The sequence below is a fragment of the Aythya marila genome (assembly GCF_965140915.1).
Source record: "Aythya marila genome assembly, chromosome: 10".
Classification (NCBI taxonomy): Eukaryota; Metazoa; Chordata; class Aves; order Anseriformes; family Anatidae; genus Aythya; species Aythya marila.
Window position 1 is genome coordinate 7,306,479 of NC_139051.1, and position 18,019 is coordinate 7,324,497.

Sequence of the window (18,019 nt, forward strand, 5' to 3'; positions counted from 1 at the left end):
GCAAGCCTGTGCAAAACTTGAACCTAGGACTGACCAAGGAGAGGTCCCCATCCAGGAGGCACGGACACCTCAGCCCACCTCCCCACCACACGCAGGAGATGGTGTGTGGCGCTCAGCCTGGGGTCGAGCTCTGGGGCCACGAACGAATAAAATGTTAATGAATCCCACTGCTGAGGCAGAGCAGGTAAAATGCCATTTAAGAAAAGCTATTAGAAGCAGGCTGTCTGCAGGGAAACATCGTTTGTCATCGCACGCCCAGGCACTTCTCAGATGTGGCGCATAGCACAGGCCGAAATCTGCTCGTGCTTCCCGTGGGGCTGCTGGGGAGCTCAGAGGCCACGGGGGTCCTTGGCATGCAGCCAACCAGCTCCCTTGCTGCCTTTGAAGATCTAACATGAAAAAGATATAAGGCACGATCCCAACAGTTTTGGTATAGCATTCATTTTCAGAGTGAAGTCTGAAAATATTATTACCAAATAACCTTCCCTCTGAGACACATTTTACTAAAGGACGATTAGACTTTAAAAAGGCAGCTGTACTCATTAAAAATGGAAAATCTTATTAAAGAAAGACACAACAATAAAAATGTAAGAAAAGAAACCGGTTGCTAAATGCGACAAAAGGGATGCTCCCCCTGCTCAACTACTAAAATGTTATAGCAAAATGCTAAAAAAAATCCAAATCTTCACACTGATGTATGCACTGATGGATGATGGGACAATTGGTGCCAGATATTAATATTGAAACACAGATTGTTGCTGCTCTTAGAAAGTTCCAGGAGGAGAAGCTCTTGGGTTTAGTAGCAAGAGGGAATAGAAAGTAATCCTGGAAAAAAAATAGCTAAGCCAAGGAGAGCACAAGGTAAGTAGCCCATCCGTTCACATACATGCAGATTTTGATCTGCCAAAAGGAAGAAAAGCAGGTAGCAGAGGCAGCTGGTACCCAAAGCCACTCTCCCTGCCCTCTCCAGCCCCTCTCCTCATCCCACAGAGGGGATGAGGCTGCAGCTCTGCAACATCCTTCCCTCCCCAGTCAAGAGCAATGGGGAAATCTCCAAACAAGATGTGAGCATACCTCTTGCTGGGCTGGGAGGCACACTGAGAGAAAGTCCTGTGCTCCCACCTCCCTGTTGCGCTCATAGAGGTACCTGCCTCTCCTCCTCAGCACTACACTTGATCACTTGATAAAGCAAATATGCTCCCATCCAGGGTGACTGAGAAATGGGCTATAAAGAGAAACACATGGGAAAACAGGAGGGACAGCACAGAAGCTCAAGTAACATATTTTTTTTTTCCAGGCTGACCTAGTTACTTAACTAACTGGCAGAGATACTCACTAATGATGGAGAAGAAAAGCAATCGGTCTGCCAGCAGCAGTTTCACAGAGGATGCTAGAGTTTACTTAGCTATTTGTCTTAAAACCAGGATACATCAAATAAAGTCTTTGCTGTCTTGCTGCTTGACATTCTGCTGTACAGTCACTATTCCCAGTTCAAATAAACTTCCAATTCCTCAGCGATTGCAAAAGGATGTGATAAGACTTGAATCCAGATGAACACAGAGGAAGCATTCAGAAACATTTTCTTATGTAACACAGACAAGTACATGTATCATTTTTGTTTTCACTTGTGCTGCCGCCAGAGTATATTAATCTGAAAAGCTGTAGATGAAGAGATTTTCCATCCCTTCTAATTCACAGTGAAGACTAGTCCCTTCAGGATTTATCGGACAACCGCCAGCTCATCTGTTCTGCGTGGCAGCAAGGTAATAGTGTACCTGTGACCAATCAGTAAAGCAAAAGGCAAGTCTTTCATGAAAACATGGACCTTTTTTACTACTCTTGTCAACTGTAGCACCAGTTCTGCTCTTCTTGAGACAATCTTTGCTCAGATTAGGAGTTACACAAGTAATACCCAAAATAAGTCAATGTCTCACACCTCTGGTCTTATACTGCAGTTCCTGTGCTCACATGGTCACACAAGAATTTCAGCTTGTTGGAAACGCAGGAACAAACCTCAGCAAAACTCAAGTTTCTGACACTCAGCATAGAAAAGTTTGGAAATGGGACCCTAATCACCTAGGTGGAAAAGTTGATGAAGAAAAATTTGGATCACGCAAAAAGCGTACTCCTCTACTTCTAAGAGAGAGGCATTGAGTACACAGTTTACGATAGTCCTGATCAACAAATACAAAGTGGATTAAAAAAAATAAAATGATTTGAGGGGAAGTAGGATGACATGTGAAGAGCTTACAGCGCATTCCCATCCCTCCCCACAAGCACAGATTTCAATTTCTTTTCACTTGCCTATATATAACTTTTTCCAAACTTAAAAATGAAGGAACAAAAGAACAGAAAGCCAAAATAATTTTTTTCACTGACCCAGAAAATTGGATTTTGATCCCATTTGGAATACAAGGACATTTAGTTATTCAAATTTGTCTTTTCTTAGGGTTGAGAAACGGCTTTTCCAGCAATCCACAGAACTGGTGCAGTTAGCACAGCACAGGGCTAGTCCTACTGACGGATGGAAAGAGAGGCATAGAGGTGGGCAGATACTAAATTGCAGTTTAATTTTTGTTTAAACTTGTGATAGTGACCTTTAATGACAAGTATCTGTAGAAGTGTTGTACTCCACTAAACATTAAAACAAACCTCATAAAGGTGTTGGAAAACAGTGAGAATATGACCAATAAGGTCAAGCACAGAGATAATATTCTATCCATCTTCTTAGTTATTTTGCAGTGACATTTTAATATTATCATACTCTGAAAACATGCATTGTATGCAATAACTTTATTAGGGTCAAATAGATATCACAATATAGATTCATCCACCGAGTAGCCATAAACTGGTTACAACAATCATAGAAGAAACTAAGCTGTTTTAAGCTAATATGCTTTCAACATTACAGCTCATACAATAAGATTATATACTGATACACTTTTATTTAGAAATGCAGATGATCAGTTTGGACTAGTACATTGTGCTTCAGGCTTCCATTTCTGTCAATGCATCCCATATGCCATAGTGAGGACAGGCTGAATTTTCCAGGGAGAAATCAGAACCGGCTAAGAACCTGGCTCTGGCTATTTTAGGGTGAGTTCCTCTGAACTTGGGTTATTTGGTCAATCCAGATACATTCTCCAGTAGCACCAAGCTAGCGCTCAGAGCAGCAACAGAACAGAGGGATATCTAACAATCTTTGAACAGCACGGATAGAAAGACTGTCTTATGAGAAGAGGGTAGAGAGGAATATTTATGCTTTGTGAAGTCACAACAGTACATGCATTTTTCATGTTTTGCTGTACTGAGCAACAGGGCATCTTCAGGTGGTTTTGTATACTGATATCTGCACCTCTGTTATCTTAGTTAAATAAATACCTTTGTAAACATATAACACAGTTACTTGGTCCTTATTCTCCACAGCTCACATTAAAAGATTCACAAAACATCCATAGAAATAGTGATTTATAGAATGAATACTTAGCTCAGTTAAATGGAATAAACATTGGTTAGGTACCATATATACTACTGAATGCCATTTCAAGGAAAAACATTTTTGTTACAAAGCATTCAGAACTTGGGTAAGCCATATATTCAACTCTGCAAAATATATAAAAGATGCATACTTCTTTTAAACGGACATTTAACAAAGTGTAGTGGCAGAAATTGAGAAGTTCCATTTTCACAGTCCAGACAGTTGGTAGTATGAAACTGCTTATCCATGCACTAAATTACAGATGACTTGGTTAATTGAAATAATAGTAAAATCTTAAGAAACAGAAGATATAATCAAAACAAATGCTCCAAAGAGTCACAGACAGGCAGTTTTGAAAATGTTACATGCATGGATATACAGAATAATCAGTAGAAATAACAGTAAAACACTTCTGTTTGTCACCAAAATGCAGAAGGAAATTCAGTTATATTATGCATATTAAATACTACAGACTTGTGGCTACAAAATGCTTCTACCATCTCAACACATACAAAACTACCATAAAGTTATCTCTACAGAACATACTACAACACGGACTCCAGGTCACCACCTGCAATGTGCAACTCCTGACATTAGTCAGGGGCTAAAAATGCCAGCCTCAGCCACAGGCCACCTCCCATCCACCTCAAAAGGTAGGGCAAGATCTTCAATTGACATTGAACACTGTGTTGTAGTATTAATTTGTGTGAAACCCTTAAAAACCTGGTGCCGCTGAAATTCGAGACCTGTTAAACGCTCTGTGTGTGAGGGATGTAAGAGCTTGTGCTGCGTGAAACCTTAGATTTGATTAGCGAAGGAGGTTGGCCCGCTCTGGCCGTAGCTCTGGGGCTGGCCGTAGTCACCCACCTGCCCGTAGGAGCCCGGCTGGTTGTAGCCCCCGGCCGGCCCGTAGCTGTCTTGGTTGTAGCCACCCTGGTTGTAGCTGCTGGACTGCTTCTCCATGGTGTCTGGAGGGTGCCGCTGACCCGAGGAGTGCCAGCCCGTCTCCTTAAACACAAACCAAATGTTGCCTGCCCACAGGATAAAGTTCAAGAATCCAAAGACCTGGATGGAGAGAAAAGGATCTCGTCACCCCACAGTTGTGGTGACACCGCCCCGCCTGATGGTTGGGACCCTGCATGGTCCTTGGAGAAGGCAGGGCTGCTCCCAGTCAGTCCATCTCCCCAAATCCGCCAGAAAGGTTCCTCAGCTGTGGAGCAAACACCTAAATTCACCTCCCTTAGCTCTAGCTCGCTAGGTTAAGTGCGTTTCCCCTGCTGTTTTAGAACAAGGTTGGCATTTTCAGCTACTTTTTTGTTGTTTGAGAACATAATTTAGTTTAAAGAAACATTGGAAAGATAAAATGGGAAGGAAATATTTTTAAAAGAGAGGAATTAATTGCTCAGCTGACTTTAAATAATTTATTTTGTTCTTCAAACATTTTCTAAATACTGAAATGACATTTAAACACGCCATTTAAGCAGAGAGACTGATTTATATTGCTCTTTTTTGAGGATTTTTAAAGGAATCTGTCAGGCACAAAACCTTTCCTTCCTTAAGGACAGCACAGACTCCTTTTCCAAAGCATTGAAGCTGGGCAGCTTACAAGCAAGCAGGCTGATGGACTTGTTTGGAAAGGCACATTGCTTCCTCCAAGCTCCTGCCCTTCACACCCATCCCACTGCTGCTCCACAGCACCTGCTCTGAGTCAGGCTCTGCCTTTCCCTGCGGCAAGCTCCTATTTCCATTGATGGCATTTCAGCTAACAGGTTTACATTAGCTAATTTGGATCAACACACGGGTGAAAGAGATGAAAGTACATTTGCAAGGTAACGGTGAAAACAATCAAATTCACTTACAACCGAAGTGTTCAGGCTCGACATAACAGGACTGCGAACAGGCAAGCATTTGTTGGACTGCTGTTTGCAGGCTGACATCAGTAATAGCACCTCGTCTGGGTCGGTCGCAATCTTTACATCTGACAGTCCTTTAGCCCAAGCAGATGAGCCCACTAGCCACAAGAATGAGAAGACCACTGTCACAATGAAATCCTAAAAGACAAATCAGTTGGGAGCATTATACTGGTGTGTCCATTGAGAAGAAAAATAATGTTAAAAAATCACCAGAAAGCTGAAAGCTTGCATCCGAGAAGAGAGAAATAAACAAATAAGAGCTTGTTATTTTGCAACAAGTCACGATTACTGTCATCACCTACAGCACTAATTTTCAGAAGAACTTGATGTGCCCTGTGGCTGCCATCAACATCTTCAGCCAGAGGGCAGTTTTACAAGCACATGGACAGTATGCAGGGTGCTGAGCTGCCTTGGGAATCTGTCTATTTGGGATGTCTGGTGCAATTCAAAAATTCAGATGCTCTGGAAGGAGCTTGGCCCTCCTGAGGGCTCTGGATTTCCAATGGGAAGTGTTTCCATCGGCGACAGCATCTGAGACAGAACCTGGAACTGGCTAATCCTCAGCTACCAGATGAGGAGCTTTCTCACAAGCTACAGGTAAGGCCAAATGTCCCTGTTGCATGAACTGTGCAGCCGCTAATTATAACGAGCAAACAAATAAACAGAAAGCCTTGCCAAGCACAGAGACTGCTCAGCTCCTCTGTCCCGGCAGCGCTTTTGCTCCTAATCCCCATCGATGAGAGAAGAGGGGAGAAGGTGCGGCGGTGCCTCCAGGCTGCAGCGACTCCCAGCAGCTCTGCTCTGAACCACTCTGCTCACTTTTCCCTCGAAAGGCTCTCAGGAGCACGCACAGGCATAAACTTCTCCTTGTCTTGGCCAGAACAAGTGGCCAAGTGACACTGTTGCTGTGTGGGTTTGGGGGGAGAAGGGGGAGGAGGTGTGATTTTTCAAGCTTTCTTGTGTCTTGCTAAAACAGAAGAGCCTTTCTGCTGTCATCTCTCATCCCATCTGTCAGCCCACAGCAGATGGTGGAGGTGCCAAAGTCTAACATACCGCTGACTGCATTGCTGCGGCTCGATACCCCAGCTTGGTGGGGGCTGCTTCCCCTTTCCCCCTACAAAGTAAAGGTGTGCGAGAAAGGAGGAGAAAACGGTTGGTAAGAACGCAGCATTTAGGGTCTGTATCCAAAGAAATAAGGGATCCTCTGGGAAAAATCAGTCTCCTTTTCTACAGACACCCTGGGGATTGGGCTCTCCATGGCACGAAGCGTGGACGCGAGCCTCTGCGATGGGAGAGGCAGCAGGAGATGAACCAGCCACTCGAGTGAGCCCTGAACAAAGGACTGCTCCGCTCATGCAGATGGGATTAAATTAAGCGTGCTTGGATGCTTCCCAAAGAATACATCCTTTTTTTTAAACAGTGCCACAACTTACTCTCTGCAGGCCTGTGTCTGCCACAGCGCTTTGAGTTCCTCCGACCTCCCTTGGTGCTGCCCAAACAGGCCCTCTGGGAGGGCGTGCTGCGAAGGCTGGGAGCTGACAACTATCTTAGCGCCCAGCAGGACCCGGTGTAGGCAGAGGCACGTAGCCCACGGTGTGTTCTCTTCTCAGGGAGATCTCCAGCAAGAAAAATTATCGTACGCTTTGTGTCCTCGCACTAACGGAATGAGAAATGGGTTTCCTAGAGGCAACAGCTCAATTTAAAATATTTTCCTAAAAATTCCAGCTGGTAGAAATGCCAAATACTTGCTAAGCTACGAATTATGATGGTATATGCTTTTTTCTTGCAATGAGGCTTGACGTGTTACGTACCTGGCTGCCAAGCCCACATATAGGCTTCCATCAACCCAATAGACTAGGATGTACGAGGGGTTTGGGGAATACTTTACTTAAACAATAATGAATTATCTCTCAACATCACCACGCTGTTACGCTTTCCAAGTGAAATCAAGCTCTGGAATCAGTGCCTTAACAATAAAATAAACAAAGAGTAGGTAGAAATTCAAGGGAGAGACAATCAGACCAAAACTAACATAACATAGAAGATGAAACTTGCACAAAAGAGGAAAGTTTTAAACTGAGCAAAGCTCTCCAGGCAAGTACCTACAGCAGAGGGGTTCAGACCCTCTCTCCAGCTCACACCGTCATGCTCTTGGCTGGACCCATCCTGCTCGCGAGCATCACTTGTGAGCTGCTCCAGCATTTCATGTAGCACACACTGACCTCAGTGCTGCAGTCTGAAGGATTCACACCACTTTAAAAACTGCAGGGACTAAAGCCAGGGTGGTCTTCAGCCACAAGCACAAGCCTTTCTGCTCCAAGTGGGGCAGAGAGGTTGGAATTTGATGGTCTTTAAAGCCCCTTCCGACCCAAACCCTTCCACGATTCTGTGACTGGAGAATTTGCTGCATCTCTTCCGCACTGTGCAAGGAACAAAATATATGACGAGAGCAAACTTGTGTCTTCCCTATTTATTTTGAATCTTTGCTAACCTTCAAGCTTTGGCTGGGACTTGAACCTTTCTTGTTTTCAAGTGGGTTTGGATTCCTGGCTGAACATTTTCACAGCTCTGGGTGGAACAGAGTTACAAGATAATGACATGCTGAAAATAAAAGTGAATTTCAAGCTAAGCTGTTCTGTGGCTTAATGTTTATCTGGGGAATTTCTCCTTGGTAATTAAAGCCAGAGTGCCTGCATACTAAAACAAATCTAGCATTTGAATGTTTAATATCCCCATAGCATGTTTTTTTTTTTTTTTTTCCCTCCTTTGGAACAAAGTAATTTTTGTAGTTGTTGTCTTGAAACGATGCCTACAGATCTCTTTGGTGTGTATTGTGGTATGGTTACTCTATACTTCTAATTGTGAAGTTTCTTTTTCAGATCTCAGCTGAGATACTTTGGTCTGCCTACAGGTGCCTTTGGGAAGAAAGCAAAATAGGAACATGTAGGAGAAAGCAGAAAACAAGATTTAAAATATGCAGAATATCCAAGGAGGGAATTTTTAAGAGCTTGAAGTATGCACAACAAGAAAAAAAATCTTGCTGCCTTATTCACATTGAAACTTCCTATTACCAACTTTGCCAAAAATGCCTAATTGGGACAATTTTATCTATTATATGATTTAGAATAGAACTATCAACATGCCTTTTCACTTTGTGGTAATCAGAACATTTCTCTTTGCTATCAAACCACCAGCTTTTGCCAAATTCCTGACTTTAGGGCAACAGTGAGATGTGGATCCAGAAACCCAGCACCCTGCATGCCCTCAGCCAGCCAAACTCGCCTGCAGAAGGCACTGCTCCATGCAGCAGCAGGTGCCTTTCCCTGCTCTGAGCTGCTCAGCACCTTCAGCAATCCCCAGGGAGCTGTAACCCATGTCCCTCCCTGCCTTCCCTGCTGCCCCGGCCAGCACGGTACCAGGCAGGACAAACCACTCCAAAGCCTGGCTTTCACGGTCACACAGGAACCACCCCACCAACCCCCTCCACGAGAGCCCCAGCCTGGGAAAGCAGCCAGTGGCTGCAGGTAACAAACACCTTCTTACAATATAGCTCTTTTTTGGTAGCAAAACCTGCTTCATCTTTTCCAATGTCACTCGTGCATCTCCCCAAGGAGCTTCTGAGCTCACAGGTGAGGTGCACACTGCTGTATCCCGGGGCAGAGCGTTGGGCTCCCCTTGCTCTATGTTTGCCCCTTGGTCTGCACAAAATCCCACCCTGGGTTTCCTGCAGAACCCAGCTTTGAGCCAGTTACACGCTTTGTGCTGCAGTCTGCAGCCCTGGGAGCTCTCTGACAGCAGAGACACGCAGGGCTCTTTGGGAGACACCAGTGGTTGCAGCAAGGTCACAGAGCTTCGAGAAAGAGATGACAGAAGTGGGCTGACATAGCTCTTTGAAATGCAAAGAACTATTCAGGTTATTCACATTTTTGTTGGTTTTGTTGTTGTTGTTTTGTTTTGTATGTCACTAAAAAGAAATCAGTCTTTGTTTTTACAGGTGGCCCTCTATTCTTTGCCTATTTATTTTCTAGAAGGCAGGGCAAAGCAGAAGAAATTAAACATGTTTAACCAAAGACACCTCCAAAGAGAGAATTAGCAGTATACTTTACTCACTTGGTCCACAACATATGTAAAGAACCAAACGGCTTTCTGCTTAATGTGATTATTCACGGGACTCCAGATGCAAACGACCTCATCTCCTTACCTGTAAGCATCTTTACGCACTGCAATAATGAGATTATCAAATAATCACTACAAAAATGAAATATCTCTTTCCAGGGTTATGTCAGTCACTTTTTTGACTAAATCAATTTATGCTTTTGTATCAGTTGATTGGATGCTAATCAAGAGATGTACACGTACACACAAGTGCATGTGATTTTTCCCTCTGCAACTTTAATCCCAGGTAAACTCTGCTCATTCCTTTAGGAATTGGCAATCCAAGGTCTTCTCTCAGATTTATCTATCCAGGACGAAGCCACCCAAATTGTCTCTCTGTGGAGGCTGCAAGGCAAGATGAGGGTACACATGTTATCTGCAACTGTTGCTCACTGCACAGTGCATCCTGACAGCCACAGGAGGAGCTAGCAGCTCCAAGTACTGGGAATATTTCCCTGCCGTGATGTCTCACTCCTCTCTGAACATTAAAATATTTTTTCCACAGTTAAAGTGATGCTCAGCTGAGCTCTCAGCACACGCAGTTGCTTTTCCCTGTATTTGTGTGAGCAAGGTGAATGCAAAACATTTGTAACTGAAATTCTCTCCATGAGTTTCATGTAACCAAGCGGTCATTTAATTCTTTACAGTCATATGGTCTGCATTCAGTCAGGCCTGCTGCAATTTGGGATGCATTGATAATGCTTTACTGCCTGTGCAAGGGATTTTGATTTTGTTTTTTCTCCTCTCTCTACTTCTATCATACTTATTTTTCAAATCCTAAGAAGTACTCAAGAAGAAAGGCAGCCAGCTCTGAAAGGGCACAGCCAAAAGGCAGATGCCACCCCAGACTGAGCAGCTACCAAGCCAAGAGGAAGTAGAAGGCCTAAAATGGGAAGGGTTTTAAATACAAAATTATAACCAGGCTCTGCAGCAGAAGCAAGGACAGACAAAACCATCTCCAAGTTCATCACTAAGAGACAAAAACCTGGTAGCCTGGCAGCAGTGCCTGACCCACTGATCTGCTCTACTTAGGAGAGACGAGAGGACGGCTCTGCCTCTCGTGCTGATGCGCTGGGTGACTGCTAGTGTGGCTCAGGCATGCACAAAGTAACCCAGATCTCTGCAGAGATTCTTTGGCAGGAACAATCTCTATCAAATATCTGATTTGTTACAGGTGTGATCTCATGGGTGCTTCACTGCAGGGTGGCATCTTCCCAGAGCTGGGAGATGCATCGCCTGCCTCCCTTGCACAATGCATTACATCCCTCAGGTGAGCCCTGCAGCCCTGGGGAACTGGTTTGCACTCTGAGTGACCCTTCACTCTTGAATCCCTTCTGGCTAAAGCTGTTTTTTCTCTGCTTTAGACCCTGAATTTTCCTTAAATCTCCACTGCACAGGACCTACTCCTTGCCCCAGGCAGGCTGCAGATGTATGCAACCACTGCAGTGGGCAGCCTCTGAGGAGACCACTGGGTATGTGGTCCAGGTGAAGAGATTTTGTTTGTTTGTTTGTTTTTTTTGTAAAACAAACCAAAGCTGGCAGCACAGAGGAGATGCTAGAGCACATTGAACTCCCCTCCTGGCAGGCGTGACTGCACATAACCCTAAGCCACTGCTCAACACCTCTTAGCCTGGCTCCTGCCCCAGCAGGAGCTGCTTTTGCTGTAGGGCACAGAAGCATCTTTATATTCAGAACAAATAAGGTCACTTAGGCTTGGTTTAAAGACTGGAAAACTGCAAACAGCGGCTTTGGTAACAGACACCAGTTAAATTTAACCTGTAGATTCAATTACAATCCATTACACAGAACAAATTAAATCAATGCCACGCTGATGCTGTAGCGGATTGCACCGTGCATCCTGTGACAAACACGACTGCAGCAGCTGTGACAGGAAAGTCCTAGACAATGGCAAATGGCAACATCATAAGCTGACATATTAGTGTTATTTATCTTGTTCCTTTTTCTATTATGCAGGATAGCATGGTTGGTCAGAAAAAAAGAATTATTTTCCACAAGAAAGTTTAAATGGCAGATCTCTGCAACTAATCCCTTGATGAGGCAGTTTGAAATGAGATACTGAATCAAGCAAAGCAAGGCACTATTTATTTACTGTTTCTATAGGGACCCCTTCATCTTGCCCAGTTTACCTCTCCTTTTACTGTGATGATTTCCCTTCCTTCCTCCTTAATTCTTCAGGGTGAGAGGGAAAGACCCAAAGACTTCCAAAGGAAGAGGCTTCATTCCCTTTAATGCAGACTGAGAACCTTTACTTCTGTATCAATTCATCAGTTTCAAATGATGCAACCTTAAATTACTCACATTTTCTTGCAGCAGGAAAATCTCTCAAAACTGCCAAGATTACCTTCCTACAGTTTTATCTTCCACCTGCTGTTACTGGAGCTATTTCCTTTATCAGGTACAGACTTTTTGAGTTGGTGATTTATTTTCCTTCCTATTATGTTTTTCTGATGTTATTTTTTGGTGGCTTTCAGTCATTTGAGAAACAGGTCTCACCCAAATGCCTCGTTTCTGGGAGTGTTAAACTTCATATTTTCTGAAATAGAGAATCAACTTTTTCCTTAGCCAAGTCTTGACTAAAAATTCACTTTCCGTTTGAATTGCTCTCTTCACACCAACACTTGAGCAAGGTATTTCCTTTCCTTTAATGTAACCTTATTCTCATTCCTGTGGATGCAGGGACCTGGCCAAATTTCATGCAGCTGAAGATTGGTGCACAAACAAGACCAAGGGGTCTGTCACAGGTCACGATGGATTAAAAAGTAAGGGAGATCTCAAACAAAATAGCTGTCATGGGTTTTACAGCCTTGATTTATAAGAAAATGAATACATATCATCACTTGTTTCTTGTTATGACCCTTTCAGAATCAGTAAAAACAAAAATAAAGGCAAAAACAGGCACAGCTTGATGGGTGCATACAGTGATAACTGGAAGGTGAGGAAGCTCCTAAACCAGCACTGAGACAAATGCGCTGGATGCTTGTGGTAATTCTGGAAAAACAACCATGTAATTCTTCAAAGAAAAGTCAATCAGCCGCACCCAGCAGTAATTGCACACTTACAATTAGAGGTCCCCTGTTGTTTTCACGGTACTTGTTCTGGAAGAAGATGTAAACCACGGTGGCAGCCAGTGAGTAGAGGAAGGCGAAGACCGCGATGGTGACGAAGAACTCCGCAGAAGAGGAGAAGTCCCCTATCAAGGAGAGCTTTTCTCGGCGTTTCCCTTCACAAGTGGGAGCATCAAAATTCACTTGATGCAACCTGGAAAATATTCCAAAGTGCATGCAGGTGAAGCACAGAAATAGAGAACCATTACCTGAATAAAGATACATTGATATTTGCTGTTTCCCTGTCTCATTCCTGATGCGCATGGATCTCCTGCTTGAATAACTGGCCCCGAGAGCAGTCTCGTGGGCTGTGCTCTTCGGGGCTGCTCATACACGTGAGGTTGCTTCTGGGTGAGACCCAGAACCTGCACACATGTTTCCATCAGACTTTTAATCAATCTGAGAGAAAAGTTGCTGTTCCAGTGGTTTGGTACAACTCACCTGCTCTGGGGCTTTGCCATGGCAACAACTGAAAAAGGGTGACACGAGAAGTCATTTGAGTCTTGAATTCATACAGTCAAGGAAAAAGAGAACAGGTCTTATCCTCTCTATCAGTAGCATGGGATACCTACTTTTGGAAGCTCAAAACTTGTGTAAAACAGTTTAATGCACAGCTACCTGTAGCTGTTGGGCCATGGGGCTGTGAGCTGTACAGAGCCCTCTATGCTGGAGGTTTTTAAAGCCGAGCTGCAGCAAAAATACACAACTCAAGCCAAAGAAACAGCCTGCACACCTTGGTTTTAGCAATCAAAGCTTGTGCTCACACACCGTTCGCAATTAGCCACCAAGCTAATAGATTTGTGGGGGTCTGACAGCTCCTGCCAGAGCCTTCTTTGCTCTAATAATTCTAATTTCTGATTCAGAAAGAGAAATGGGGTCCCTTGGGTGTATGTGAGTGTGTGCTTTGGCTGGTACCACTGTGTGTCCCAGATTAGCATCAGTGGGGACATGGGGCCTGATGAGGGATCATGCAGTTCTGCTCTGAGCTGGGAGAGCAGAAGGGACAAAGCCAGCAGAAAGTCAACATCAGCGATTAAAGAAGTTATGATCTGGTGCTGAGAAAGGATGAGGCCTTTTGGGAGACATTCCTCTGCTCAAGGGCAATTAATGTGCGCAGCAGCGAGCCACCGGCGGCAGCAGCTGTGAATGTATGACTAAATAAAAAGTTTGGTCCCTAGGGGAAAACAAAGAACCCGCGGCAGAAATCACTGAGGATGGATTAATGGACATGTGAGGATTGCATGGCTTTTATTTCCTGGTCCGAACTAAATGTATCCAAACGTGTAGGCAGAATCTTTTCATCAGTGGCTGATGCATAAAGCCAGCTATCTGCCTTGGGCACTTCCTTCCCTGAGCTCCTGTCGCTGTAGTAGCGTGGCGTGGAAGCACAAAACGTGTGTCTAGATCACAGAAACAAGCAGCAGTTGCCTCGTCTTCCCCGTGAACGCAGCCAAGTCTGATGAGAGCTGCACACGTGAGACTGATGCCTCTGAACACATCCGACAGCTTCCTGACGTGGCTGCAAAGCTTTGTGGCATCAGTGCACGCACGGTTTTTTATTAGGTCTTATTGCCCTTTCCTAAAAGTGGAGAAGAGGAAAAGGAAGGTTTCCTAGTGCCTGCCATGCCCATTCTGCAACCTGTAGAGAAAGCGGCTTCATTTCAACCACCGCCAGGACTACAGGAAGGCTTGAAATGCATGATGTGATGTGGGAAGGCCAGGCCGTGCCATGCTGATGGAGCCACATGGTGCTGTGTTACCACCTCACACCGCAAAGAGACTTTGGAGAATTGCTCTGGCCCTCAAGTTACTGTCACAAATACCATGGAACCAGGCCGAGTTACATTAAATACAATCCTACTTCTCTGGGGAACAAGGCAACTCTGACTATATTTTACCAAGTAAAACAGATCTTTAGGGTAGTTTTATTTTTAACCTGGAGTCCAGAAATACCACACTTGGCAACACAATGTTTTGCACACACCAAAGGTGAAATGACTTAAGGAATATTCCTATCCAGGAGTTGCTGCCCAGCCCTGCCCCTTGGGCTGCCCACCACCAGCAGCCTGGCTGCAACACAGCGAAGGAACCAGCACCACTTTCCTTTTCCATTCCCTATTTTCTGGGCTGCATCTTAGTTCTGAATCACGATAACATCTTACTCTTATCTTCCCAGCGGTGCTTTTCTGGCCAAGCATCTGTCAGTGATACCAGATACCTTGTGATCACAGCAGAACTTTTCCATCAAGTTATATTTATTCACTAGCTTTTCTTTTTAGATTTCTCTAGCCTCTAAGAGTATGTGTGATAATTGGTGTCTCTTGGGGACACCACACCTCTGCCCAGACAACTGAGATCTCGGTGCAAATGGCCCCAAAATAGTCCATGACACAGACCTGGGAAGAGGAGGCTGTGGCAGGGATGGGAGGTGAGGGAGGCCCTGAGGCAGTGATGGAGGATGTTGGCTTTTCAAGATGCATTTTGAAAGTTCCTTTAGGACAGAGGAGGGTCAGTGATAAAAAGTCTGGGTTTACTAATCAAGTCTTCTTTGATCTGGAAGCTCGAATTTTTCCACCAGTGCTGCTGAGTCAGCCTTTCTGGGGGCAGGACTGCTCAGTGATGACTCAAAAAATTAATTGCCTCTACCTCTGCCTCCCACTTTCAATGTGATTCTACCCATTATGCCTCCTATTTCCTCTGACTTATTGTTCTTTCATCTTCTCTCATTTCTCATTCTTTCCACCCCACCTTTTCTTCCGAGTCATCCTTGGCCAGTGTCTTCCTTCTGCTGCTTTTCCATCTCCAGCACCACCCCTGCATTTCATCTTCACCTCTCCATTTCCTAGAGGAAATCAGGAGCCCTGAGAGCAACTCTCTGCAATCACATCCTTTGCACTTTGTTAACATCTGAGCAATGCTGCTGGGCTGCATTAGCAGAAGTGATTTTCACTGACTGATAATACAAATAAGAAACACTTCACTGTTTACCTAATTAGGGGAAAAAAATAATGGAAACCTTTCTTCCTAGGTTCCTCAACACCTGAGCTGGACAGTGCTTTTTGGCTTGTGCTGTGCTAGGTGTTATTAATTGAGAAATAAAAACAGTGACTCAGGAACGTGACCTTACAGCCTGCATCCAGCGGGGCATTGCTAGGGGCAGCCTCGCAGCTCATCGCTACTAACACCAACCCTTCATCCACTGGGGCTGTTTGCTAACAGCACCACCATAACCAGGCTTTCTGGGTCTGTTTTCCCTCCAATTCACAGGAATCTGAAGCAGAGTCCACCAAAGGCAGTCGAGTCGCACTGATGAAGTCACGGTAATTAAGGGCTTGTGAGATTTCTACCACTTGGCAAACTTTCCGCTGCCGTGGGAAATATGATGACAAGACAGCTGTATTGTCTGGCTTGACAAGATCAGAAGAGGGTAGGAATGTTTTACAGTGGAAAAAAAGGATTTTTACATTGTTCCCCGACAGCAAAGAGCGGTTAGGTTTTCAGACACTAATTACTCATACTCTGAAAACAATACATGAAGCCAGGCACGCCGAACAAAGCTACAGCTGCTACATGTGCGTGGGGAACAGAAGTTGTGCTCCCTCCATGTAAATGTGAAGCTGCCTTTCCTTGCTGAACTTCCTTAGTACAATATTCAAGACAATTTGCTTTTAATTATGGGCCCTCCCTTTCTCCAGCAGCCTAGGCCACCTGATGATCCTGGAACACAAAAGCAGACAGAGCCAACTGCTCCAAGGGCCCAGCTCATCCCACATCCCATTCTACCAGCAGACACAGGACAAGAGCCCAAGCAGGAGTGTGCACAGGGCGATCTGATCTCCTCTGTTTCAGGAAATCTCCTCCTTCAGCAATGCACTCAGGGCTGAGCCTTGAAACCAACAGAACATGCAATTAACAGCAAGTGCATGCTCAAGTATTATTGATGAACAGGCAGAGATTTCCTCTCCCGGGCTCTGATCAGTGCCTAGATTAATAAATAACAGATAAAGTTCTGCCTCTGAAAATTCTCAATGGGGGTTAGTGTTTCTCCATTTCTTTACTAGGATGTGGTGAAAAAAACATGACAAAAAATCTGTTTTGGCAGATTGTCCTATTTTCTGAAAATAGCATCTTGTAATCCACCCCCCCACACCCGTCTATGACATGCTTGAACAAAATCTGCAACACCCACACACGCGCTTGCAAAAGCTCAAAGATCCATTATCCTTGCATCAGGCTTTCTTTTCCCCCTCACTTATTTCTGGTAGTCACACTGTCAATTGTATTTACTGTCTGCAAAGCAATCGGAGAAACACACTGCTGGAAATTAGTTACTGCAGGTAGTGCCTGCGGAGGAATTTGTTGCAAAATGTTTATCTTGGTTGGTAATCTCCAAAACAAAGGATAAGTGATATTTCAAAATACAGTAGGCTGAAATACACAGGACAAAGCTACTCTGGCAAGACAAGAACGTGATGGGAATTTTTGTTTTTCTCTCTCCGCATACAAAGAGAAGGCATTTTTTCAAGTCATCCCTAGAAACACCACAGGTCCCTCATTTTGGAAGACTGTGCTGATGTGCTTTCCCACCAGCATCCCCAGCCAGCTGGTCCCTGGACATATGCACCTTCTCAAAGTGCCAGATGAGGATTTTCTGTAGGTTTAGTTGAAGAACACTAATAAATGGGACCTTTTTCTCTCACAGCAGAGCCCATCATTCCCCGGAGATGCTCCCTGCAGGAAGAAAAATACTTTAAAAGTGACCTTTAATACTCAGGTGAAAGCAGAAATCTGTCTGAGAAGGAAAGGCCTTCTCTTTAATGAAATCAAGGTCCACTGACTCTTCCAGAGCCACAACATCCTTCACAGCACGCCCTCAAGGAGGGAGCAGTGCACATACTGCTCCTCACTGCAAAGAACATTTCCCCTGGCATTGGGCATTCCTACATTTTTGGTGTTAAATCCTGGCTATTCGAAAGGCTGCCCACACGACAAGAAACAGGTTTCTTTCCAGCCTTCAGGAAGGTGGCTGGATCTGAGCTCTGCACCTTCCTCCCCCAGATCCGCTCTCTGAGGACAGACTGCTATAGGGTGGAACCCTGCAGCAAAGCCATGCTGCGAGCTCTCATACACACCATGAACACATGCAGAGGGAGCCACTGCTAAGCAGTTGTCCTCCATCTCTCCATCTTTTTTTTTTTTTTTTTATTTCCCAATTATAGCCATTATCCAGTAATTCCCCTGGCATCTGAGTCTTTGCATCCAGGCCTCCCGGAGCTGTTGAAGTCACTCTTTCTTTGAGGCAGGCAGCCCATTAATGCCACATTTGATCTGCTTCAAGCCGTTAATAC

The 18,019-nt window shown here is 44.6% G+C and overlaps 1 protein-coding gene across 1 annotated transcript in view; it reads right to left on the reverse strand.

The window, feature by feature from the left end:
* Positions 1 to 2,834: 2,834 nt before the first annotated feature.
* SYNPR (synaptoporin) overlaps positions 2,835 to 18,019 on the reverse strand; it is a gene marked incomplete at its 5' end in the record, with an annotated part of 94,905 nt that continues 79,720 nt past the window's right edge. Inside the window, 3 exon segments of the mRNA XM_082768455.1 lie at positions 2,835 to 4,543; positions 5,338 to 5,529; positions 12,627 to 12,825. Coding sequence (XP_082624581.1) covers positions 4,277 to 4,543; positions 5,338 to 5,529; positions 12,627 to 12,825 — 658 coding nt within the window. The 3' untranslated portion in view covers positions 2,835 to 4,276.